The sequence below is a fragment of the Panthera onca genome, chromosome C1, assembly GCF_046562875.1.
Source record: "Panthera onca isolate mPanOnc1 chromosome C1, mPanOnc1 haplotype 2, whole genome shotgun sequence".
Lineage (NCBI taxonomy): Eukaryota > Metazoa > Chordata > Mammalia > Carnivora > Felidae > Panthera > Panthera onca.
The window spans coordinates 215144298-215169565 of record NC_138346.1 but is presented as its reverse complement, the minus strand read 5'-3'; the positions used below and the strand labels follow the sequence as shown (position 1 = coordinate 215169565).

General features: G+C 49.8%; 1 protein-coding gene across 1 annotated transcript; it reads left to right on the top strand.

Annotated features, from left to right (window-relative positions):
• The first annotated feature begins 464 nt into the window (after nucleotides 1–464).
• Nucleotides 465–20511, top strand: CA6 (carbonic anhydrase 6). Its single transcript, XM_060625018.3, has 8 exons — nucleotides 465–584; nucleotides 2466–2645; nucleotides 10181–10329; nucleotides 11260–11352; nucleotides 14735–14804; nucleotides 16891–17048; nucleotides 17973–18096; nucleotides 20142–20511. The coding sequence occupies exons 1-8, from the start codon at nucleotides 506–508 to the stop codon at nucleotides 20240–20242; spliced, it is 954 nt and encodes a 317-aa protein (XP_060481001.3). The 5' UTR covers nucleotides 465–505; the 3' UTR covers nucleotides 20243–20511.
• The last annotated feature ends 4757 nt before the right edge of the window (nucleotides 20512–25268 follow it).

Sequence of the window (25268 nt, the reverse complement as noted above, 5' to 3'; positions counted from 1 at the left end):
GGCGGCCTGTGTCGACCGCCGAGGAAGGGCAGGAAATACCAGGCGGAATCCGGCTGGGCTTTCCCGGCCCTGGGGATGGCCCTCACCCGTTCCCAGAGCCCCGCGTGCCAGGAGCAAGGGCACAGGAAGTGCCATTGTCCCGGGAAATCCTCCCCATCCTGCTTCCCTCTGCCTTGGGCCTTTTCCCTCTCCTGTGGTGGCTCATCCACAAAGGGCGCACTGTGTGGCCCTTCAAGTGAGTTGTCATAAGTTAGGGCATTGAACAACCAAAGCCGTGGGCTAACCGCTCATGGTGATGACGCCAGCGGGGATCGGGCAAGGTCAGGCCACACCACCTGGCCCAGTCAACCAAGTCACAAGGGCCATTGTGGGAAGGCGTTATTGTTTTAGTGGGTGCAGCGGAGGTAGGTCAATCAACCAGACTCGGTAAATTGTTATTGACAGTTTCCGAGTGTTTGAAAGAAGAGCGTCCCCTGCATCAGCTTGATTCCAGACCTGCGGCTCCATGGCGGCCTTCCTACCCCTGCTGGCTCTGCTCTTCTTGGGGGCTCGGGCCCAGCATGGCTCCCAGTGGACCTACTCAGGTAAGCCCGCGCCTCGGGGGCTGTGCGCTTCCTCGCTACCCTCACCCCTGCTGGGGTTGCCCTTCAAGGCTACGGAGAGCACCCTGAACCCAGAACCCCCGATTAGGACAAGAGGAATTTGCTCTCCCTTCCCGGACCCCCACATCGTCTGCAGGTGCTTTGCCTGAGAACCTTTTCCGGCCACAGCGCTGGTTGGAGAGCCCTCTGACTGCAAAGCCCTTTGCTCTCTCCGTCTCTGCATGTGGAAAATGAAGTTGTGAGGGCTCCCTGCGGCCTCACAGAGGGTGTGAGGGTTTGCGAGAGCTTTCTTCGTGGGGAGCTCGTGGTAGGAGGTTCACCCAGAACATCTCCACTTTACACAGCCCCCAGGCTGCCACCTCCCAGTTGCCGTGGGCCTGCTGAGACCCAAATCTGCACATCTGGACACGAAACGTTCCTCCCACGGGGCACTGAGGAGAGCTCCTGCCCGTGCCCCCCCTTTTCTGCACTGCACCGAGGGATGGGGCTCTGGATGGCCTTCAGGGTCGCTGGCGGACCCACTCTGCACACGGTGCCCCCAGCTTCAGGCACAGGGGGAAGCATACATTCGGGGTGGATGTATGTCTGTTAAGTCAAGGGGAACGGAATTAGGGACGTCATGGGAGGCTCAGAAAGTCCACCTTCAGAGGGCAGAGCGACCCCCTCTGACCAACCGCCCCGCTCTGGGGCAGAGAAGTCCCCGGGCTCCTTGGTACTCGGGGTGGTTCAGAAGGACAAGCAAGGGGGAGAATTCCAACAGGCAGGTCTTGTCCTTCCCAGTCTCAGCCCAGCCTCTGAGACTGGGGGCCTTCTGGAAAGCCATCAGGGGCTCAGGAGCGCTTGGGGTGGCTACTTCAAATGCCTTTTGGGAATACTCAGAAAGCCACAACACTGCTAGGGACAAGGGCCCCAAAGCCTTTTGATTCATGTGGTGGGGGAGGGGGGCTGTGCCGGGGACCTCTGGCCGTGATCTTGGCATCCTGCCTCTAGGAAAGAATTGCTTAAATATTGGTTTATAGTATTAAATAAAGAGCAGAGAAATAAAAACTTGACTTTCCTGTATATTGCAAAACCAAGAGGCTGGGAGCGGCCCCTGATGCAAACGGCTTCCTTAAGACAAGCCACGCCCCCGCCCCCTGCAGCCACCGGGTGAGGTCGGGAGAGAGCCTGGATTCCCAACTGCAAGTGGGCGGGTATGAGCAGGACCCACGGGGACCCCCCTCCCCTGGCAATGACTAGCTTTCTTCCTTCTCTCCCCTAGAATTATTACCCACCTCCAAAAAGATACATTTCCTTACTTTGATTTTTTTTTTTTTTTTCCACCTCATCACTTTGGTCATCTTTGAACCTGATGCTTTCTTTCCCTTCCCGCCCTGAATCCGTAGAGGTCTTTACCATCCTGGGACCCAATGACAGGGGTTGGAGCGGGGAAACAGGTGGGCGGTCCTGCAGTGGGGGGAGGGAACTGCACTATTGTTGGGGGAGGGGAAGGAAAACTGTGCCATTGGGAGCAAATGGAGAGAGGACCCCTAAAGTAACACAGCAATGCCAAGCCCAGGGAGACTTCCAGAGCATTTATTAGTGTATTCCCATTCCAGGGGGGAACTAAAGCTATATAATAAAGACTTTCATTGTTTTTCTAAGCCCTGACTCTCTTCTCGGGGCCAATGACTGAAACAGGGGAGGAGTTCAAAGCCCCCAGAGACGACTTTGACGATGCCCCTCTTCCCTCCTTCTGGAGGCCAGGCTCTGCTTTCGAGAAGGCAGACCTCTGGCCTTGATCCTGGCCTCTTGATGGGCGGACCCTGCTGTGAACTGAGCCCCTCAAAGAGCTGTGACCCCTTTGGCTCTCTCCTGTCGCAGAGGGGCCACTGGACCAAACACAGTGGTCGAAGGAGTACCCCAGCTGCGGGGGGAGCAGACAGTCACCCATCGACCTGCAGAGGAGAAACGTTCAGTACAACCCCTCCCTGAAGGCTCTGAACCTGACAGGCTACAAGTCCCAGGGGGGCCAGTTCCCCATGACCAACAACGGCCACACAGGTAAGGGGCAGGTGGCTGGCTGCGGTCCACGGGCGCTGGGCAGAGGGAGCAGGTGCCAGATGATAGGGTGGCCCACGCGGAGATGTAGCACAGGCTGGGAGCTGGGGCCATGGTGGGGCCGGGGGGCGGGGGGAGGGTGGGGGCTCTCCCCAAGCTGCACAGCAGGGCCTCTGTCTTTTGCCTCAGCTCCTGGCTGGCTCCTTCTTTCTGCATTAGCCTCTCCCCAAGCTCACTCTGGCCCAGCCAGCGAGAACTCCAGCCGATGGAGACAGTGCTGCTGAGGCCACTGACCCGCCTGCGTGTTCTGTTGATCTGTGCGCTGGTCTGATTTTCCATATTTCCTGTATTGAGTCTGATGGGCCCAAAATGTCTGACAATTGGGCCAGTCAGTATTTCTCAGAGGTTTAAAAAGGAAGAAGCTTGGGGCACCAGGGTGGCTCAGTCGGTTAAGCGTCTGACTTTGGCTCAGCTCGTGGTCTCACAGTTCATGGGTTCGAGCCCCATGTCGGGCCCTGTGCTGACAGCTCGGAGCCTCGAGCCTGCTTCAGATTCTGTGTCTCCCTCTCTTTCTGTCCCACCCCTGCTCACACTCTGTCTCTTTCTGTCTCTCAAAAGTGAATAAACATTAAAAAAGATTTTGTTTAATAAAAAGAAGAAGGTTTTGTATTCTATTCCCTTCCAGGAAGGGGGTGGAGGTCAGACAGGAAAAGTCTGGCCTGAGTCTTGGGGACCCCCACTTCAGAAGCCTGGACTGGACAGCTGTAAAACCCATTGCTTTCTGTTTACTGAACACCCTGTTTTGATTTTCCAAGGGGGCCCATCTCCTCTGAGCCTCCCACCCCCCACAGGGGGCATCGTTTGGGGTGGAGGCCAGAGGCCTTGGGAGGCCGAAGGACTTAAGGTTATGCAGTCTCTGGTGGCTGAGCCAGACCCAGACCCTGGAAGCCTGGCCCCTCCCCACATCCTCCTCGGACACCTCCCCTCCACCTTCCCCCCCCCCCCCGTGCTGGGCCAATTTACTGCCCACCCGCTTAGGTGCATGGGTCACAGGACTTATATCTCCTGTTTGCACAATTGAGAAGATAAACCAGCTGCCCTTGATGAGACTGGTGAACACAGGAGAACACAGGTCTGTGAAAGGCCTCGGGTACACGTGGCCTGGATCACTGAACTCCACAAATAATTCACGGAAGCCTCATTTTATCATTAATGACAAGCTCCTGCTTCCAGAGTTAGCTCTGAAGCTTCCAGCAGGTTGGCCACCAGGAGCTTCAGCTGCTCTCTTTGCCCTCGATGAAGAGGGGACACAGGTGGCAGCTGAAGGCAGGGGAGAAGCTTGGTTGACCCACCAGGATAGCCAGCCAGGGGTATCGCGGGATCGAGCACCCCCGCTGGTACCTGGGCTGTTCCTGCTACATGCCTGCTGTGCAGGGCTCTGTGCTGGGGATCCGGGAGAGGGGAGGTGTTAGAAGACCCCAGCTTCCCAGGGCCTTGCGGTGACTGGTGGCTTCCTCCTCCCGGTTTGGAGAGGGCCCTGGGCCTTCCTCCGATGGACTGTGCCGGGCTTTCTGGAAGCTGGAGGCCTGTAGGGTCCCCAGGCTACCCGACATCATATCAAAGGTATGGGAGCGCACTCACAGCTCACATCACTTAGATTTTTTTTAACGTATTTTGGAAGATTTTCAGAACTCTTTACAATTGCTTATACATTTTCAGCAAGCTCCAAGCTTCAAGAGTTCTACGGAAGGAAAAAAAACCCTAATCGACAAATTTTCAAATTTAATAACATTTGATGAATAAGTTTAACAGTAAAGGTGGTATGATATACTTAAACAGTTATTAATTTGGGGCGCCTCAGTCGGTTAAAGCGTCCGGCTGTGGCTCAGGTCGTGATCTCACGGTTCGTGGGTTCGAGCCCCGTATCGGGCTCTGTGCTGACAGCACAGAGGCTACAGCCTAGAGCCTGCTTCAAATTCTGTGTCTCCCTCTCTCTCTGCTCCCCCCACCCCCTGCTCATGCTCTGTCTCTTTCTGTCTCTCAAAAATAAATAAACATTATAAGAAAATTTATTAATTTTGATTTTGTAGGGTTCTTTTTATATCTTGGACCTAAGATATGAAATATAATATCTTAATATAAATAAATATATATATTGTATGTATGATATATGTATTACGTATAACATGTTATATATAATATAAATAATATTTATATAATTTATAAAATATAAATTATCTATATTATAATATAAATATAAATGTCCTGATCTGAGGTTTGTCTTCTATATTTATATAGAATTATATTTGTAAATAAATTATTATATCTAGATTATATTTATACTACAAATAATACAAATAATAATTGCTATAAATAATAAAAATATAATGATAATAATGATAAATAATTATAATAATGATGATGATATAATAATGATAAATAATAATGACATAAATAAAAATATATTTATATATACATATTTTTTATAGACTTCATTTATTTTAGGGCAGTTTTAAGTTCATAGCAAAATTAAGTGGAAAGTACAGGGATTTCTCATGTATCCCCTGCCCCTACATAATTGTCTCCCCCATTACCAATATCACTCACCAGAATGGTGCATTTTTTTTCCCAAGGATAAACTGACCTTGACACATCACAATCACCAGCAGTCCATAACCTACCTTAGGGGTCACTCTTGGTGTTATACATTCTATGGGGTTGAACAAATGTAGGATGACATGTATTCCTTATGATAGTATGATGTAGTGTTTTCATGGCCCTAATTACCCTCTGTGCTCTGCCTGCTCCTCTCTCCCCCCGCTGCCGTCCTTGACAACCCCTGATCCTCTTACTGTCTCCACAGTTTCGATTTTTCTAGAATGTCATGTGGTTGGAATCCTACAGTGTGTAGCCTTTTCAGATTGGCTTCTTTCACTTAGCAATGTGTTTCCTCCGTGTCTTTTCATGACTGGATCGATAGCTCATTGTTGTTTTTTTTTTTACCATTGAGTAATGTCCCATTGTCTGGATGGACATCTTGGCGTCTTTCAAGTTTCAGCAATTATTATGAGTAAAGCTGCTATAAACATCTATGTGCAGATGTGTGAACATAAGTTTTAACTCCATTGGGGAAATACCAAGGAGCATGAGTACTGGACTGTATGGTAAGAATGGGTTTAGCTTTGCAAGAAACTGCCAAGCAGTCCTCCCAAGTGGCTGCACCGTGTTGCATTGAGTGAGTGAGCAATGACTTCCTGTTTCTCCACATCCTACCAGCATTTGGTGGTGTCGGTGTTCTGGCTTATGGCGGTTCTAACAGGCGTACAGAGGTACCCCATTGTTGTTCATTTGTGTTTCCTTGATGACGTACAAGGTGGAGTTTCTCTTCACAGGACTTAGTTGCCATCTGTATATGTTTGGTGACGTGTCTATTAAGGTCTCTGGCCCATTTTTTATCAGGTTTTTTGTTTTTAATTTAATTATTTTATTTTATTTTATTTTATTTTATTTTATTTTATTTTATTGTTTTAGAGACAGAATCTTAAGCAGGTTCCATACCCAGGAACACGGGGCTCGATCTCATTCACAGAATAGAAGTTTTGGATTTTAATGGAGTCCAGCTTATCGATTATTTATCTCATGGATCCTGTCTTTGGTGTCGCCTCGAAAAAGGCATCACCACCCCCATGGTCATCTAGGTTTTCTCCTGTGTTATCGTCTAGGAATTTTATAGTTTTGCATTTTACATGTAGATCTGTGGCCCATTTTGAGTTAACTTTGGTGATGGGTGGAAGGCCTGTGTGTAAATTCATTTCTTTGCCCGTGGATATCCAGTATTTCTGACACCATTTAACGAAGAGACTCCATTCTATTGTCTTTGTTCCTTTGCTAGAGATCAGTTGAGTATATTTATGTGGGTCTATTGCGGGCCTCTCTATTCTATTCCATTGATCTATTTGTCTATTCTTTTGCTAATACTACCTTGTATTGATTATTGGTCCTCCAGCATTGGTCTTCTTCGACATTGAGTTGGCTATTCTGGGTCTCCTGCCTTTCCATGCAAACTTTAGAATCAGTTTGTTGAGAGCCACAAAATAACTTGCTGGAAATTTGACTGCATCGAATCCATAGATCACGTTGAGAAGAGCTGACACCTTGACAACGTCAAATGTTTCTACGCAGGAATATAGACTATCTCTCCCTTTATTTATTCTTTGATTTCTTTCATCAGAATTTTTGTAGATTTCATATAGAGATCTTGCACACACTTTGCTAGATTTATATGTAATTTAATGTTGGGGAGTGCTAACATAATTGGTATTGTGCTTTTAATTTCAAATTCTACTCTGTATTTACATTTTTTAGAAGTTCATTTATTTATTCAAGTAATCTCTACACCCAACACGGGACTCGAGCTCATGACCCTGAGATCAAGAGTCGCACACTCTTCCAACTGAGGCAGCCAGGCCTATATTTACATTCTTATGTACCTCACCTTTTATTATTAGAGTCAACAGTCATAAAATTATATGCCAGTAAAAAGAAATTGAAAACACGCTTGGCTATGGAAACAACCTTAAATTGCTACAAAAGTTTCTAAAGCTCATTCTCACTTTCTTTTTTTTTTTTTTAACGTTTATTTTTTTATTTTTGAGACAGAGAGAGACAGAGCATGAACGGGGGAGGGTCAGAGAGAGGGAGACACAGAATCGGAAGCAGGCTCCAGGCTCTGAGCCATCAGCCCAGAGCCCGACGCGGGGCTCGAACTCACGGACCATGAGATCGTGACCTGAGCTGAAGTCGGAGGCTTAACCGACTGAGCCACCCAGGCGCCCCTCATTCTCACTTTCTTTAGTCGTGAACTAGCTACAGTTGGAGGACCAGTACTCACTGATTAATATATGTATCTACTTATCTTTATCTCTATTTTTTAGCCCCCCAAATATATATTCCTAGGCTCAAGAAAAGCTTACAGGCCTGAGGCACTGGGCCTCTAGTCTTCAGTGGGAAAAGCAACACTGTCCTCTTCATAGGTACTACCAGTCACTCTGTTTGGTAGGCTCCTTCAGGGGAGGATGATCTCTCATTCTTCCTTCTAGCTCAGTACGTGGCACAGAGCCTGACGTAGATCAGATGCTCCTGAGGGGAAAAGACTTCCGTGCGAAAGGACAAATCCCCAAGTCGGCGCCCACGAGTGACGCACGGTTCTCAGTAGGTTCTGACTTCCTAAGGCTGCGGGGAGCAGGGCTGGTTTCGTCGTTGGAAAACAAAAACAAAAACCCCTTTCATTTTGAAATAGTTTGAGACTAGAAACATTGCAGAAATAGTACAGAGTTCCCATATCCCCTTCTCCCACTTCTCCTAATATTTAAAAAAATGTTTGTTTATTTAGTGAGAGAGAGGGAACGCATGTGAGCAGGGGAGGGGCAGAGAGGGAGAGAGAGAATCCCAAGCAGGCTCCACGCCGTCAGCTCAGAGCCCAAGTTGGGGCTCGAACCCACAAACCATGAGATCATGCCCTGAGCCTAGATCAAGAGTCAGCTACTTAACTGGCTGGGCCACACAGGTGTCCCCCCACTTCCCTTGATATTAACATCCTAGAAACTTACTACCTTGAAAGGACATGATTAACTACTTAGATGGACCCATGTGAATTTCATCCCATTCTCATCGATGTCCTCTTTCTGGCCCAAGACCTAATCCAGGATGTCACATTCTACGTGGCCGTCATATGTCCTTAGTCTCCTCCAACTGGGGTCGGTTCCTCAGTGTTTCTTTGACCTTCGTGGCCTTGACCCTTGGCTGTCCTTTCTTGAGCACAGAAAATGCTCAGATCACATGGCTTTCCTGGCCCGGTAAGAACCTGGTTGAATTAGTTTCCAGTAAAGAAGAACAACTTTTGCTAAAAGTTACATCGATTTTCAGAATCTGGAAAGTTCAGCGAGTTGATTTTTGGGGACACAGGTATTTGGTCTCACCTTTTCAAAGGTGCAGGGACATGCTCTGAGTTGCTGCCATTTTCTGATCCAGCCTGTGTGATCCTGTTGATAAAACCTGAGGAGCAAAACACTCTGCGAGGAATCGTGTTTTGGGGAAACATACGTGTCGGGAACTTTGGTATTGCTCACATGGGGCTAACTGGCCAATTGGAAAGCTCTGGCCTGGTCGTCTGCTTTCCAATCTCTCAGCAGATGACTTTGTACGTCTTCTTTTGTTTTATTTATTTATTTTGAAAATATTTTTTAAGAGTTTCTTTATTTTGAGAGAGAGAGAGAGCTTGAGCACGAGTGGGGGAGGGGCAGAGAGAGAGGAAGAGAGAGGGAGAATCGTAAGCAGGCTCCACTCCGTCAGCATGGAGCTCGAACTCACGAACCATGAGATCATGACCTGAGCCGAAGTCAGACACTTAACCGTCTGAGCCACCCAGGCGCCCCTGTACATCTTCTTTTAAAGGCTCTTCTGTTTTTTTTCTTTTCACACGAGGATTGATTTGGAGGCAGGCCACATTTTAAGCACTAAATACAAAGTACCTGCTCTGCCCAAGGGCATGTGAAAATCTTTGGGGCCAGATTCCAGCTTTACAGCATGTGAACTTAATCACAGCTCCCTGCTGCTTTCGGCAATTTGGAAGGAAAGAAGGGGACATTTGACAGACATCAAACACCTAATCTTTCCTCTTTTTAAAAAAAAATTTTTTTTTGAGAAAGAGAGAGACAGAGCAGGAGTGGGGAAGGGGCAGAGAGAGAGGGAGACAGAATCCGAAGCAGGCTCCAGGCTTCCAGCTGTCAGCACAGAGCCTGACGCGGGGCTCGAACTCACAAACCTTGAGACCATGACCTGAGCCAAAGTCGGAGGCCCAACCCACTGAGCCACCCAGGTGCCCCAGATTTTCTTTTCTTTTTAAAGTGTATTTATTTTGAGAGAGACAGAGAGAACATGAGCGGGAGAGGGGCAGAGCGAGAGGGAAAGAGAATCCCAAGCAGGCTCCGTGCCATCAGTCAGTGCAGAGACCCATGTGGGACTTGAACTCATGAACTGTAAGACCATGACCTGAGCCGAAACCAAGAATCAGATGCTCAACCGACTGGGCCACCCAGGCGCCCCCAGGATGAGGATTTTAAACACCTCAGCCCAGCCTCACAATAGCATTCTGGGTAGTAAAAGGCATGAAACTAGTCTCAAGAGGCCCCCCCTTCCTATACCTACACTGTGGGGAAATTCCAAGATGGTCTAGAAGTGGAGAGTGGAATTCTGGTTTCTGTGCCCACTGGCCACGTTTATTCAGGGCCTCCCCCCTTCCCCGGGTTGACAAGCTGGCCCTGCCCCTGACCTCTGGCTCTGGGTAAGAAGGTGTGTGCCTTCCCGATCTCCCATCCTGCCCTGTGTGCCAGCTGCCTCCTCCCTGTGGGTGACCCCGCTCACGGCGTTCTAAGCCACCAGAGTACTGGCTTGCCCCGTGAGTAGGCAGGTGGCCAGGGGAGCTCCCTGACCGGCGCATCCCCCTCTCCACCACTTGCGGCCTTCACTTTCTCCCCCAGTGCAGATCAGCCTGCCCCCCACCATGCGCATGACGGCCGCCGATGGCACCGAGTACGTAGCCAAGCAGATGCACTTTCACTGGGGTGGCGAGTCCTCAGAGATCAGCGGCTCCGAGCACACCATCGATGGGATCAGATATGTGGCCGAGGTACTGTGAGGACCCGGGCCGGGCCCTCTTTCCCTCAAACCCCACCGTCGCTTTCCTTAGCCAAAAAGACTGTGTCCTGGTGACAGTCAAGTCACTATAAGGTTGACTTGATTTTTCATTCATTTGTAACTATTCACTGATGCTGTTCTGTGTCAGCGATTCAGGCAGGGTCCCCGGCTCACGGAACCTACAGCAGGGTAGAGGTTTACAGCCCACAGGATGGGGCCAGCCTTCTTTGGTTTCAGCCCAATTTTTTTCTTCCTTTTTTTTTTTTAATGTTTTTTTTGTGGGATGTGATCTTTAAATTTTATTGATTGATTGATTGATTGATTGATTGCATAAGCTGGGGAGAGGGGCAGAGGAAGAGAGAGAGAGAGGGAGGGAGGGAGAATCCCAAGTAGGCTCCATACTCATCATGGAGCTGGACACAAGGCTCAGTCCCATGACCTTGGGATCATGATCTGAGCTGAAATCAAGAATCGGACTCTCAACCCACTGAGCACCCAGGTGCCCACGTTTCAGCCAAATTTCTAGATTTTCAGGGCTCTCTCTCTTGTGTAGATTTGTCCTGAGGATGATTACAGGTTTACAGTGTCCTCCAGGGCAAGGTGATTCATGCCCTCTCTCAAGAGAACCCACACGAGCCCTTTGGACGTTACCAGCTTGTCTGCTTGGAGGGAGGTGGGGTCAGGGAAATGCCCTTGAGTTGCCCTTGAATTGATCTCCCCTGATCCCACTCATGCTCTTTCCATTCTTGGAGAACTTTCTGGTCTTGGTAGATCTCATACCCCGATGAGGGAAAGTCAGAGTTGTTCATGTGGGACAGGTTGAGGCCTCGGGTGGAGCATCTTTCTTTTCGCTCCTCCCTGAAAACCTGAGGCATTTGAAGTCTACACGAACTGCCCTTGACTTAGCCTTTTTTTCTCACAGGTTCATATCGTTCACTACAATTCTAAATACAAGAGCTATGATATAGCCCAGAGCGCACCGGATGGCTTAGCTGTGCTGGCAGCCCTCATCAAGGTAGGCTGAAACTACACGTGTGAAGTCATTGATTGGTGTCCAAAGTATTAAATGTAGACAAAGGGTCTTCCTTCCAGCCCCTCCTCATCTATTTCTAAGCTCATCACTCTTGGAAGCACTGACTCAATGAACATCTACCCTTTTCCAGCCCTTGCTTACAGTCAGTGTTCCTTTTGTGTCACCAATCTTGGGGACCTTGGATAAGTCAGACAAATGACTTAAAAGACCTAGGATCACAGCACAGTTGACTAGACATAAACTGGTCTGATGGCAAGAGGAAACCAGCAACCTGCCAGATAAAGGCAATACCTCTGCTTTTCTCAGAATGTCTGGAGGTCAGGACTTGTGGCTAGGTGGCAAGAAGTGGTCAGTGAATTCAATTTCCACCCAAACAAGTATTAAGTTGGATGAAATTGTCAAAAACAACCATATCCCTGCTCTGGAAGTGGACCAAAGGAAAACAACAAATTGAGGCATTTTTTCTGTGAAAAATGGCTAGAATTTTGAGTAAGAACACTGGGGCCATTCCTATCCCCACCCTCCAGCTTGGTCAGAAAGGTAGGTTTGGTTTTTTTATATAATTTTTTAAATGTTTACTTAGTTTTGAGAGAGAGACAGAGTGTGAGTTGGGGAGGAGCAGAGAGAGAGGGAGACACAGAATCTGAAGCAGGCTCCAGGCTCTGAGCTGTCAGCACAGAGCCCGATGCGGGGCTCGAACCACGAACCATGAGATCATGACCTGAGCTGAAGTCGGATGCTTACCGACTGAGCCAACCAGGTGCCCCGGTCAGAAAGGTAGTTTTATTGGGGCAGGCTGGACAGGAGAACCAGCAGCTTCACTGCCTGGGGGTGAGGGACTCACCTGACTTGGAGTAGAGTTGAAAACCCATGCCCCAGGGCATTATCAGTAAAAGCAGCAAGCTTGATAGAAAAGACAGAAAACAGAGGGAAATTTGCAGCTCTGGCAGTCTGAGGGTGTAGTCCTAGTTGGGGTGAGTGGTAAGTGACAGACTAATCAGAAATTTAATGGGAGATCCTGGAAATGAGAGAGCCACAGAAGGCTGTGTAAGCTTCCCAAGATGGCCTGAAAGTAAAGACTGAGGCTGACCTGATGACTGGCTGAACTTTGAATGTGCTTCTCAAATCGCACACAGATCCATCAGCAGAGGGTGCAAATCTTCTGGGCCCGAGGGGTTTGAGCACAACCTCTGCTACAATCGTGGACTGACCACAAAGCTATGCCGATGCTAGGTGGTCCCTAGAGACCCCAAGGAATCCAGGCTAAATATAAAATTTAAGAACTGAGCAGAAGTGACGCCTGGCTGGCTGAGTTCATACAGCATGCGAGTCTTGACCTCAGGTTCATGAGTTCAAGCCCTGAATTGGGTTCTATGCTGGGCATGAAGCCTACTTTAAAAAAAAAAAAGGGGGTGTCTGGGTGGCTCAGTTGGTAAAGGGTCTGACTCTTGGTTTCGGCTCAGGTCATGTTCTCACGGTTTCGTGAGTTCCAGCCCTGTATTGGGCTCTGTGGACAGTGCAGAGGAGGGATTCTCTCTTTCTCTCTGCCCCTCCCCTACTCATGCTGTCTCTGTCTCTCTCAAAATAAATAAACAAGCTTAAACATTTTTTTAAAAAAAGGAAACAAGTCATTGGAAGGCCATGGAATGACTGTCAACCAGGAATTGTATACCCAGCTAAACATCCTTCAATAGTGAAGTGATACAGAGACATTCCCAGGTAAAGAAAAACTGAGATAATTCTGAAGGAGTATTACAGAAAATCCTTCTGGCTGAAAGAAAATGACATAAGACAGTAACTCAAATCCACAAAAAGAAATGAAGAATGCTGGAAATGGTAAATATGTAGGCAAATATAAAAGACTATATACATGTATTTTTGTCTTGTCTTTAAAAAATTTCTTTTAGGAGCACTTTGGTGGCTTAGTCGGTTAAACATCTGACTCTTAATTTCAGCTCAGGTCGTGATCTCACGGTTCGTGGGTTCAAGCCCTGCATCAGGCTCTGTGCTGACAGTACGGAGCCTGCTTGGAATTCTCTCCCTCTCTCCCCCCCCCCCTACCCTCCCCCTGCAACTCATGCTGTCTCTGTCTCTCTCAAAATAAATAAACTTAAAAAAATTAAAAATTAAAAAAAATGATTGTTTAAAGCAATCATTATACTACTTATTGTTGGGTTTATGATATATATGGATGTAATGTCAATGACAAAAATGGGAGAAATGGTGGGAAAGAAATAGAGCTATCTTGGAGCAAAGTTGCTATATTTTACTGGAATTTAGTATTAACCTGACACAGGCTGTGATAAGTTAGGCTGTATATTGTACAGTAGTTTCCCCATCCTTGACTTCGCTTTCTGAGGTTTTAGTTACTCATGGTCAAGTGCAGCCCAGAAGTGGATGTTACTCCTTCTGATGTATCATCAGAGGGTCAACAGTAGCCTCCTGCTATGTCACCCTGCCTATGTCATTCACCTCTTTCACCTCGTCACGTAGGATTTTATCATCTCACATCATCACAAGAAGAGTGAGTGCAGGTACTAAGATATTTTGAGAGAAAAAGACTACATTACAGGGGAAGAAGAATCGATCAACACCACTGACTGAAGAGAACCATTGAAAATTCACCTTTTTCACCAGAAGCAATTTTTCTGACTTCTTTTTATAGATTTTTAAAGTTGATTTATTTATTACTTTGAGGCATGGGCAGAGAGAGAGGGAGAGAGAAAGAATCCCGAGCAGGCTCTGAGCTCTCAGGGCAGAGCCCGACTCAGGGCTCGATCTCACAAACTGTGAGATCATGACCTGAGCCGAGATCAAGGGTCGGATGCTTAACTGACTGAGCCACCCAGGTGCCCCAGCAACTTTTCTGACTTCTAAAAAGTCAACACCCATACAAAAAAAATAGCGACTTGGCAGTGGGCAGAATCGGAGCAGCTTTCCCGTGGACAGATGACTGTCCTCGGCTCAGTCACAAGTCTTGAGGATGAAGAAGGCAGCACATGAGACCAAATCCTGTTCACCACAGTGAACCCTCCTGAGGTTGACCCTGCCCAGAGTCACTGGGGGTATCGTTACCCCCATTTCCTGAGGGCCTCACCCATCACCACCGAGAAGCTCTTTCTCTGGAAGTTGCCAAAATCCTTCAGCCTGTGTCCCTGGAAGAGACTAGCGAGCCCAGGCAGTTGGTGGCAAAGAGCAGCCAGATTATCTGTCCCAACACAAGTGGGCACATGGATGAGCTGCCTCCTCCTTGCCCTTGAGGCTTGTCCAACCCGCAGGGCCACCGAACGGCTGGGTGGGCGGAGACCGTACCAGATGGAGGTCCCTTCTCCCTTAGATCTACCACTCTGTGCTTCTCCCACAGGTCGAGGATTACGGTGAAAACACGTACTACAGCACCTTCATTTCTCAGTTGAACAACATCAGGTATCCAGGTGAGGAAAGTCAACAGCGGCCATGAGGGCACAAGGTGGGGACAGGGTGATACCGGCAGAGAGGGTGGCGCGCGGGTCTTGCCAGGGGAGCGGCCCCTCCCTGGGCAAGGTCCCTCGTCCCAGCAATTCCCACCATTGGCTCAGGCTGTGAACACCTCCGAGAAGCCTCTGTTCATATGGTCTGCCTGTTGATTCCCGCCCTTGGAGGCTCTGGATGGCCAGGGTGCCACTCGCCAGGGATGTCTTCTTAGTGGCTCTCACCTCTGGCCCCGGCTGGTAGTGACGACCCTGGGCACTAGAGACAGGTCTTTCTTCGCTTCAGGCTGAGAGACACCTCAAGAGTGAAGTCCCTCCTTGTCAGGCCTGGACACACAGACACGCAGCACTGGTCTCCCTTTCCTCTGCCTCCAGAAGGCAGAATCCTTGTCCGAAGGGCCACCTACCCCTAAAACCTATGACCCGAGCTGCGACCATGTCAGCTCTGGTGCCTTGGTTCTGTGCTTCTGACTTTGACCACGTCTCCCAGACTCCAGCTCCCTGACTTCAGTCCTGACCTCCTGACCCCCAATCCACAGGTCTCCCGTTTGCCCTCCTGTCACCCCTCGTGCCTTTGATCCCTCTTTGCCCGGCTGAGATCCCACCACGGCCAGGATGCTGACAGGCCCCGCATCCTGGCCCCTCCACCCCTCCATGGGCTCACCTGACAAAGCTCCAGACAAGTCCCGCCTACTCAGAGCCTGTAGCCAAGTGGCTGGATGCAGCTGGACAGACACACAGACATCCGACCGCTGCCATTTTTATTCGTGGCTGCAAAGATGAACATGTACTAACGTGACAGTCAGACACTCACCTTCTTCTTTTTTAGGGTTTATTGTTTTTGAGAGAGAGGGGTGGGGAGGGGCAGAGAGAGAGGGAAAGAGAATCCCAAGCAGGTTCTGCACTGTCAGTGCAGAGCCCGATGTGGGGCTCGAGCTCACAAACCATGAGGTCGTGACCTGAGCTGGAACCAAGAGTCGGATGCTTAACTGACTGAGCCACCCAGGCGCCCGTATGTTTAATTTTTAAAGTATTGTTTTCCATAGCAGCTGCGCCATGGTTCTGGAATTCTTGACTAACTTGAATATATTACGGTTATGAAACCAAATCTACGTGCTAGAGCCCTTTAGAAGGTTGTATCTCGAAGTCTTTCCAATAAGACTAAAATTTAGAATTCTTTCACTTATTCACGGGGTTGTGCACTGCTAGACTCTGAGGTCTTGGTTTAATGAGCCTATTTATGTATATATAAAAACTAAACTCTTTGCCATTAAAAAAATGCAAAATGGAAAGTGAAGACAATGTTAAGCTCAGGGGCTCAGTGTCATTGACACGAACGGAAGAGGGATTCTCTAGATGCTGTGAGGGGTACGGATGCTGGGGAGTCTTCAGACACCCTGCTGAAGCCCCTCTCCCCACTGAAGCCACACCCCAACTGTGGCTGAGCTTGGTTCTCAGATTGTGTGGCAGGATGAGCTCAGCACCGGCGCCCAACGCGGGGCTCGAACCCACGAACCGTGAGATCATGACCTGAGCCGAAGTCGGACGCTCGGCCGACTGAGCCACCCGGGCGCCCCTCTATCCACCCATTTCTAAGCGAGCCCAAACCAAGAAATCTTGAGAATTCTTACTCAGAAACCCCTAGCAGTCGTGATTAATTTCTTTCCTTTATCATAAAGCGTATCCTCTGCTCAGCAGTGGTGATGGCAGTTCACACTCATCGGGACTTGCCTACGTGAGAGTTCGATGGCCCCCTTGACCCTCACCGCAATCCGACTGAACATTCCCTTTCCACAGATGAGGGAGCAGCTTTTGAGGAGTCAACGCCCACTGGTGCCACTCATCCGGGAGGAGACATCTGAGTGGGTCTCTCCCCAGAGTCTTTGCTCTTCCCTTCCAGGAAGCGAAACTGGGGGAATGTCTCCAACGATCAGTTTCTGTGTTCCGCTGAATCGGGGGATTCAGACACGGACAGGTCCGAGCCGGAGCCGTCGACCCCAGGGGCACCAGGACTCCCTAACATTCCGTTGTCTTTTGTCCCCTCCATTAGGACAGAGCACAGTTCTGAGTGACCTTGACATTCGGGACATGCTCCCCGAGAACGTGCATCACTATTACAGCTACAAAGGGTCACTCACCACTCCTCCCTGTACTGAGAACGTCTACTGGTTTGTGCTGGCAAGTCCCATCATGTTCTCCAGGGCACAGGTAACGCATGGCATCACCCCAAAAAAGTCTCCCCTTTTGACTGCCTGGCTGACGGGCGCGCTCCCCTAAATCTCACCTAACACCAACACCTGGGCTCCTATGGTGCTCTCCATGCACAGGGCTACTGTCCTCACCTGTCCCGCCGTGGGCGATCTCACTAGAGCTGTGGCGGAGATGGACAAGTTGAGGGGCCAGGGAGACCAAGGAGCCCCGGTTGAGGTGGCAAAAGGACGGGGACTGGACCCCAGGCAGAGGAGAAGAGCCGCATGGAGAAGGCAAATATTTACTGAGCGTTGCTCCTGCCGGGTACTGTTCTAGGCCCTTGATAGACAAACCCCCGTTTCCACGGGCTAACGGTCCAACTTCATAAATGGCTTTGTGCAAGGACAGTTTCACCGTTAGCTCGTCTCCATGCTCACACACATGCAGCCGTCTGGGGAGAAGAGCCGTATCCACCACCTTCTGTTCCCCAGCATAGCGCGGGTGCGTCGTAAATATTTGTTGGGTTAATTAAAGCTTTGCAGAGGCAGAGCTGGCGTTTCCTTCTGGGGTGATGTCCCTCCTCGGGAACAGATATTTCTTTTTCTTAGACTTTTCATTTCCCCAATCCAGGAAAAGGTGGGATACCCTCTTCAAGGATACCCACCCACAAAAATCTGTTTACTGCTTTCCCTCCTTTCGACTGGTGACCAAATAGTCCTCGAGAACAATGAAAAGAGATTGTTGGAAGAATGGATGGATGGACGGATGGATGGATGGAAGGATGAATGCTCTCCCTGCCACGTGGCAGGATTTGAGATCTTCTCACACCCACTTTATGAGGGCTATATAAATAAATCCAAGCTCTGGTTCCATTGCTAATTATACTCCTTTAAACTACCCGGTAGCTCTTCCCCTCCATAATCCACTTCATGTGGCCTACAGGGTTGGAAGCTAAAGAATTCCATATTGGATCACCAGAACAAGACCCTCCACAATATCTACCGCATGACCCAGCCCCTGAACAACAGAGTGGTGGAAACCAACTTCATGAATCTCCCCAATGAGCGTAAGATCAACTTTTGTTTATCGTCTGCAATTTTTTCAGTCCAGTTGTCTTCCTTCTCTGGGTGGACCCATCTCGTCTGGCAATAGTAGCGGACGGAGCGTCATCTAAAAGGCAGGAGGCTCCGATGGGCCAGTCTATGAAGGGCATGGCCAGACACAGTAGGAGGACTAAGACGCTTAGCAACATCCAGACACTCCCATAAGAGCGTAGGCTCAAGGTAACCTTATTAAACACAACTCAAATTATTTCCCTCATACCTTTATCTTGGCCTGTTCCCAAGCCCATCCCCAACTCCCACACATTCCCCCAAGGTGGGGTTAACTCGGGCACGGATTGTTTACTACATTTTCTCAGGGATCACACCCCAGACACCAGGGTGCCGGAAGAAGGCATGATCAGTCCAGCCAACCTGGGACCCTCTAACCCACCGGGTCAGGCTTCTTGGCTCACCTCGTTACTGTGGTTGCAAGAATGCAAGTATTTCGCAGTTTTCCCGTCGCTATTTTGTCTGTTTCTCTGTAAAATGGTGCTGAACTATTCCCATTCCCTGAATTCATGGCCTTTGTAATCTATGTCTCCTAATGAATACTGAAACCTTTATATCCTTCGAATAGAATTGGTCTCCAATCAACATTGCCTACTCAGTATTACCCCAACTTTATTTTTAAGTTTATTTATTTATTTAGAAGAAGAGAGAAAGAGATAGAGCATGAGCAGGGAAAGGGCAGAGAGGGGGAGAGAGAGAATCCCAAGCAGGCTCCACACCTTCAGCGCAGAGCCGGACTCAGGTCCCGAACCCACGAACCATGAGATCATGACCTGAGCCGAAATCCAGAGTCGGACGCTTAACTGACTGGGCCACCCAAGCGCCCCACTATTACCCCAGCCTTATATGTATCTTTCGAAACTTGTAAATCTCCTTACACGCTCTCCCCTCCCACCAACAAAGGCCCCTTTTTGATTTTGTCTCCATCTTTCCTTACTGGTTCATTGATTGTTTTCTCTTGCACTGGTTTGCCCCTCCAACAATACTGACAGAGGAAGAACGACACCAGTTATAATATTTTCCCCCATATTATACTATATATGATATTAACGGCACCAATTCCTTTTTCCAAAGGGTGGCATCCTCCTTAGTAGGGCCGAATACCAGCAGCCTAGCCAAGGGGGGCATAGACCCACTCATCTAACTCCTTGTTCTAATTTTGCCGTGTTCCCATTTTCCCTAATAAAATGGTACGTGACTCTTGCAACGGGCACATGCAGATTGTATCGTTGCCCACATGCTACGTCTCACATGTTCTTTCCACGAGCGGGGAGTGTCCTTCCAATGTACCCTCAGGAGGGAGCTCAGACGTTTTACATCCTCGCCTCTCTGACCGAGATGCTGCCGTTTGCCTATGTGTCCGCTGTGCCCACCCTTCTGAGACTGGCTATTTAGGATTATCACTTCAGCTCCCAGTAGAGAGTAAGAAGGCTTCTTCCCCTGCCCCCGACCAAGAGACTTGAACAACAGCCCCCCTTTGCTGTTCAGAGAAGAGAACCGCTGTCACGCCCAGCAGTGGTCTCCAGTCAGCCCAGTTGTGTCACCCACCTGACACCTCGTAGTTGTATCTGATCTCACCCCGATGGGTTACCATGATCAACCCACCAATGAATAATGGCCCGACAAAGAAGGTCAGTTACAAAAACAAGATAATGGCCAATAGAGATGTCTCGAAATTCATTTACTAGAAAACACCTCTGTCCCCTTAGGGTAAGGGCTCCTGGGCATCACATGAGAAACCAAGGTCCGTGAGTTAGAATCCCCTTCGACATATCACCCCTCAGATTCTGGCAGCTCACAAGCCTAAACTCAGACACAGTGAAGATTGCCAGAAGCCAATGGGGTGGGAACATGGAGGGCATTCTAAGGAACCAGACACCCTTCCCTAAGTGCACGTGTGGGGAATGGCATCTGGCTGTCCCACGTGCTGTTTTCACGAGGACCGCCAAAGGTTTGACCTTTTTTGTGTTAACTCTTCTTTTTATGGGATATATTCTAGGTTCTGAGTTCCAGCTTTACCTAACCAAGCTTGACAATAAGCTCAAAAACTTGAAGAGTCTTCTTGAAAAGAAGAAAGCGAAGGAACACCACCAAGAGTAGGGAGCTCGAAGTGTGCGGCGTGCAGGACGAGGCGAACTTCCGCTGAGCCCACGACCCTGCCTGGCTCCGAGAAATTCCGTGTCCGGATCGCACCCTGCCCGAGGCACCTGTCAGGTTTCTGAGTAAGGTGGGGGAAACCATCGTCCCCGAGCGGAGGTGACGTGAGTCAGACGACACCGAGGGGAACTGACTGGAATAGAAATGCGAAGGGATCGGGGCGCTAACCACCTTCCCACCAAAGCCTGCAGGTTTGCGTAAATTATGAAGCAGCCCAAACTTCCGTGTGGGACTTGGGTGTAATAAAATAACTTTGAGAATTTGTCATTTGAAAAGTTCTCTTTTCTATCCCTTTGTACCACGTCGAGTACCCCTCCCGTGCCCTCCCCGCAGGGACACGGGCGAAGGGACAGAGATCAAGGTAGGAGGGATTCCGGGACCAGGATTAGGAAAAAGGAAAGAGTCTTACCTTGGGGACTGCTAGTGGGGAGGTCTGGAGCACTGACTGTGATGTGTGAGCAAAAGAAAGAGCGGGCAGGGAGGGGGCGGCAGGGGGGCTCAGTCGGTTAAGCATCCGGCTCTTGACATTAGCTCAGGTCACGATCTCACGATTCGTGAGATCGAGCCTTGCCTTGGGCTCTGTGATGACCGTGCAGAGCCTGCTTGGGATTCTCTCTGTCTCTCTCTCTCTCTGCCCCTCTCCTGATGGTGCTCTCTTTCTCTCTCAAAATCAGCAGCAGCAACAACAAAAGAGTGGGGGAGGAGAGGGGAGGGGAGGAGAGAACCCCTCCCCGCAGATCTGGTCCTTTCAAGTCCACTGGTGGCCGGGCCTTGCCACTAGACGGGGTTTCCAGTTCCAGTTCCAGTTACTATCGTGTGGGATAATCGCCTGTCCTGTGAGCCGTGGTTTGAGTGAATCCATGCATGTTCTTCAGTGAGACCCCTTTCTCCCGGCTCACTCTTCAACGCCAACCCCCACCCAGCCCCCCGCGTTCTTCTCCACTCCTTCCTCCGCTCTCCTTACTACCTTTGCCCTTGCACGCTGTCATTCAGCACGGCCTCAGCACTTCCTGACTTCATTTGCCGCTCAGGACCGCCCTCAGTGAAGCCGCAATTCCCCCAGTTTACTGAAACAGAAGCCGAGATGCAGGACGGCCAGGGGACTCGCCCAAGAGCAACCAGATAGAAGACAGTAGAGCCGGGATCTAAACCCAGGTCTCCTGCATCCAAGTTGCTTTAGCTACAGAAGGCTTCCCTTTCACTTCTACAAGCTTGTGAAGCACCTGCCATGTGCCAGGCGCGGGGCTGAGAGCTGGGACACAGAAACGGGGTGGGAGGGGTGTTTCCACACCGGGAGCTCGAGTCCAGTGAGCAGGACATTTAACTGACCGGTCACGCTCTCCTGGGACAACGGGTTACGGCCTCCTCCCCAGAGGGGCTGGTACACACCGGGTTGAAGGGCCTCACCTGGAGGGCCCAGCGGGAGAGCTCACGCTAATGGGACAGTTCGGTGTGGACGGAGGAGCAGGTTCAAGGGGAGCTGCAGGGTAGCGGTGTCGCCGGGAGGTCGGGTGCGCTGGGGCCTCTGTGCCACTACAGCGTTCTGGATTTTCTCCTGTGAGCGATGGGTCGCTGCGGCAGCCTGTCCAGCCAGGAAATGGCGCGACGGATGTGATCGGATTCGTCCTGTCCCCCAGAAATGAGGGTCTGCGATGAACTGGAGACGAGACAGTGAGCCATACAGCCCAGGGGTTTAGCTTCCTGTCGGAAGAGAGGCTTACGTTTCCTGTAAATGAACACGTAAACAAACAGGATTACACATGTCTGTCTGTGCTTGAAAACACGGGGAAAAGGAACCAAAAGTGGATGACAATGGTTACCGAAAGGGGAGGCAGAAGAGGAGTGGGGGACAGGGCTGGAAGTCGGGCTTTTCTGAGTGCATCCTGTTCGGTAGTGTTGGCTTTGGAACCTTGGGTTTCACATTAATTACAAAACAAAATTAAATGTTAAAGATGTGTTTAAATCCCTAAAACTTTTTTTTTTTTTTAACGTTTATTTATTTTTGAGACAGAGAGAGACAGAGCATGAACGGGGGAGGGGCAGAGAGAGAGGGAGACACAGAATCGGAAGCAGGCTCCAGGCTCTGAGCCATCGGCCCAGAGCCCGACGTGGGGCTCGAACTCACGGACCGTGAGATCGTGACCTGAGCTGAAGTCGGACGCTTAACTGACTGAGCCACCCAGGCGCCCCTAAATCCCTAAAACTTTGTTAAGACGTAAAAAGATAGTAACATGATCAAATAATTGCACATTGAGTTGGTGGCATACACAGAGAGGAATTTTTCCAAGTTATTTTTATTTTTTATTTTATTTTCAAGATTTTATTATTTAAAAAAAGGTTTAACGTTTGTTTTTGAGAGAGAGAGAGAGCACGAGCCGGGGAGGGGCAGAGAGAGAGGGAGACACAGAATCCGAAGCAGGCTCCAGGCTTTGAGCTGTCAGCACAGACCCCGACATGGGGCTCGAACTCACAAACCGTGAGATCAGGACGTGAGCCGAAGTCGGACGCTCAACTGACTGAGCCACCTAGGCGCCCTATCAACTGACCTTTTTACAACTTTTCTGGAAACTGTAAATATTATTGTTTAATTGTGCTCTTGCTTACTGTGAATTGATGATTCCAACTGTTTGCTATTACAAACAACACAGAATAGGAACCTGGCTGAATTTAGTTTAAAAACTAACACAAACCGAAACACCCGAGAAAAAAACTGAAAAGGCTTCAGACGATACTAATTTCAGGTTAAGGTTATTTCCCTCAGATGGTCGTTGTGAACGCAACTGAATTGCTAGGGTTAATTTTGCTCTCCCTAAGTTTTCTCCTGGGAGCCGCAGAGGCTCCAAGGGCACATTCTAACCCAGTGACAGAGAATCTGCTCCTCAAAAACAGCCACAAAGCCAGCTGCACGTTGTCAGTGAGAGAGAGAGAGAGAGAGAGAGAGCCGTGGGCGGCCGCCCCCTCCAGGGCAAGACCAGGCCTGCCTGGGAGCAGAAGCATGAAGTCCTGGAAATTCACGGGGCTCACGAGCCGTGGTAATAAAATATCCCTTAGGAACAGCCTGTTCGCTGTTCCACGGTGTTCTCAGTGGGTGTGCCTCTCACCAGAGCCGGAATTTTCCAAAGGGCCTTCTGTGTTGGTGCCATTTTGTGGAAATCTAAGGAGAGCCAAGGTTTTGCTGAAGATGGTTGGGAGGGCTGAGTAGGCGGGTTGTGTTGGCAAAGGAGGTGCTGCCCCCTAGTGGCCCCTGTGGGGATGGCCGGGTCTGTGCCCCAGGGAACCTCGGAGATCTACCCTTCCCATTTCTCACATTGGTAAACTGAGGCACACAGGACCCATAAAGGTCTTGTGGTAAGTTACAGGCGTATCGGCAACAAAGAGCACAGCGCATGTCCTGGAGCTGCTGTTCTTTCTCTCACGGGAAGGTGGGGATTGCATGGGCCGTGGTCCCTCCTGCCTCCACGGCCTGCTTTTTGAATCTCTTGCTTGCTTGCTTTTGAGAAAGAGAGAGAGACCACGAGCAGGGGAAAGGCAGGGAGAGGGAGAGAAGGAGAACCCAAGCAGACTCCGCACTGTCAACTTGGAGCTCGATGCGGGGCTCGAACCCACAAACCGCGAGATCGTGACCTGAGCCAGAGTCGGACGCTTAACCGACTGAGGCTCCCAGACACCCCTTCAAGATTTTATTTTTAAGTCATCTCTGCACCCAACGTGTGGCTTGAATCCACAGCCCTGAGATCGTGGATCGCACAATCTACCGACGGAGCCAGCCCGGAACCCCTGAAGCACATCTTTCTTAGAAGCCGACATAGACGGGCAAATAGAGCCTTGGCCTGGGAAAGAAACAATACCGGATGGGACCCTTAGCCCTTGTCAAGAACAGAAGTCCCCACGTTCATGGAGGGGGCTCTGAGGCAGTGTCCCGTTGCCCGCCCGCAAGAACGAGGGTGCTGTATGCTCAGTTCCCCCTGCGTCCTGCCCCCGTGGTATCCCCTCCCATAATACAGTCTCGGTGCCCATACGATGCACATCGAAGAACAAGGAACAGAGCCACGGGGACGTTAAGTGACTTGTTCCAGGTGCCTTGGATACGAAACAGCAAAGCAAGATCTAGAACCTAGGTCTCCTGTTTCTCAGGCCAGTGATCCCTCTACTATATTCCCGGCTTGAGCGGACTTCGGAGGGCTCCTGTCAGAAGTTCACCCGTCCCGCTCGGAGAGCAAAGCACTCAGACCCTTCCCTGCCCACCAGTCTGTGCAGGTTCAGAACCTGAAAATCTTTCACTCTGAGGCTCCCGTCAGGATAACGGGAATGATGGTGAAGACGTTATTCATCAGTGGGGTTCCCTTCCCTCAAGGACATGGCTTAGGGATGGACTCTGGGGACAGAGGGTGGCTGAGATGGCAGGATCTCTTAGACATAAAAACCACCACACCTGAATGGCAAAGTGGGCGTAATGTCTGACCCGCCCTCCCGGAGGTGCCCAGCAGATGTCAGGACGGGACCAGCCAGAGCACGCGGAAAGGTGTCTGCCCCCCACACACGATGCATTTAATCTTCTCAACAATCCTGCGAGGTAGATACAAATACTATGATCCCATTTCTCAGTTTGGAAGATGAGACGGGCAAGTAACTTAGCAGGATCCAAAGCTATGCTGTCTGGCCCCAGAGCCCACGCTGGAATGTGCTGTCTTTGGAGGTGATGAACTGCCTGTCAATGAAGGCATTCAACCAGAGTCTTGACAATAGTAGGACGGATGAACAAGGAATTCCTACGAGGGACAGACCAAGAGATAAAGTCCCTTTCAGTGTTGAAATCCATGATCTTAGGAACAGGCGGGCGAGGCTAAAGCAAACCTCTCCTGAGTGGGCTCGTGAAAACATCCCCCCCATGTTCACACGGGACTCGCCAGGCAACTAACTGACGTGCAGGCTGGTTTTCTAGAGACTGGCCACCAAGTAGGCAGTGGGG

Coding starts and splice junctions, on each gene's coding strand:
- CA6 (XM_060625018.3), top strand. CDS start 506: ATGGCGGCCTTCCTACCCCTGCTGGCTCTGCTCTTCTTGGGGGCTCGG. Junction 585..2,465: donor CTCCCAGTGGACCTACTCAG/GTAAGCCCGCGC, acceptor CTCCTGTCGCAG/AGGGGCCACTGGACCAAACA. Junction 17,049..17,972: donor TCATGTTCTCCAGGGCACAG/GTAACGCATGGC, acceptor TGTGGCCTACAG/GGTTGGAAGCTAAAGAATTC.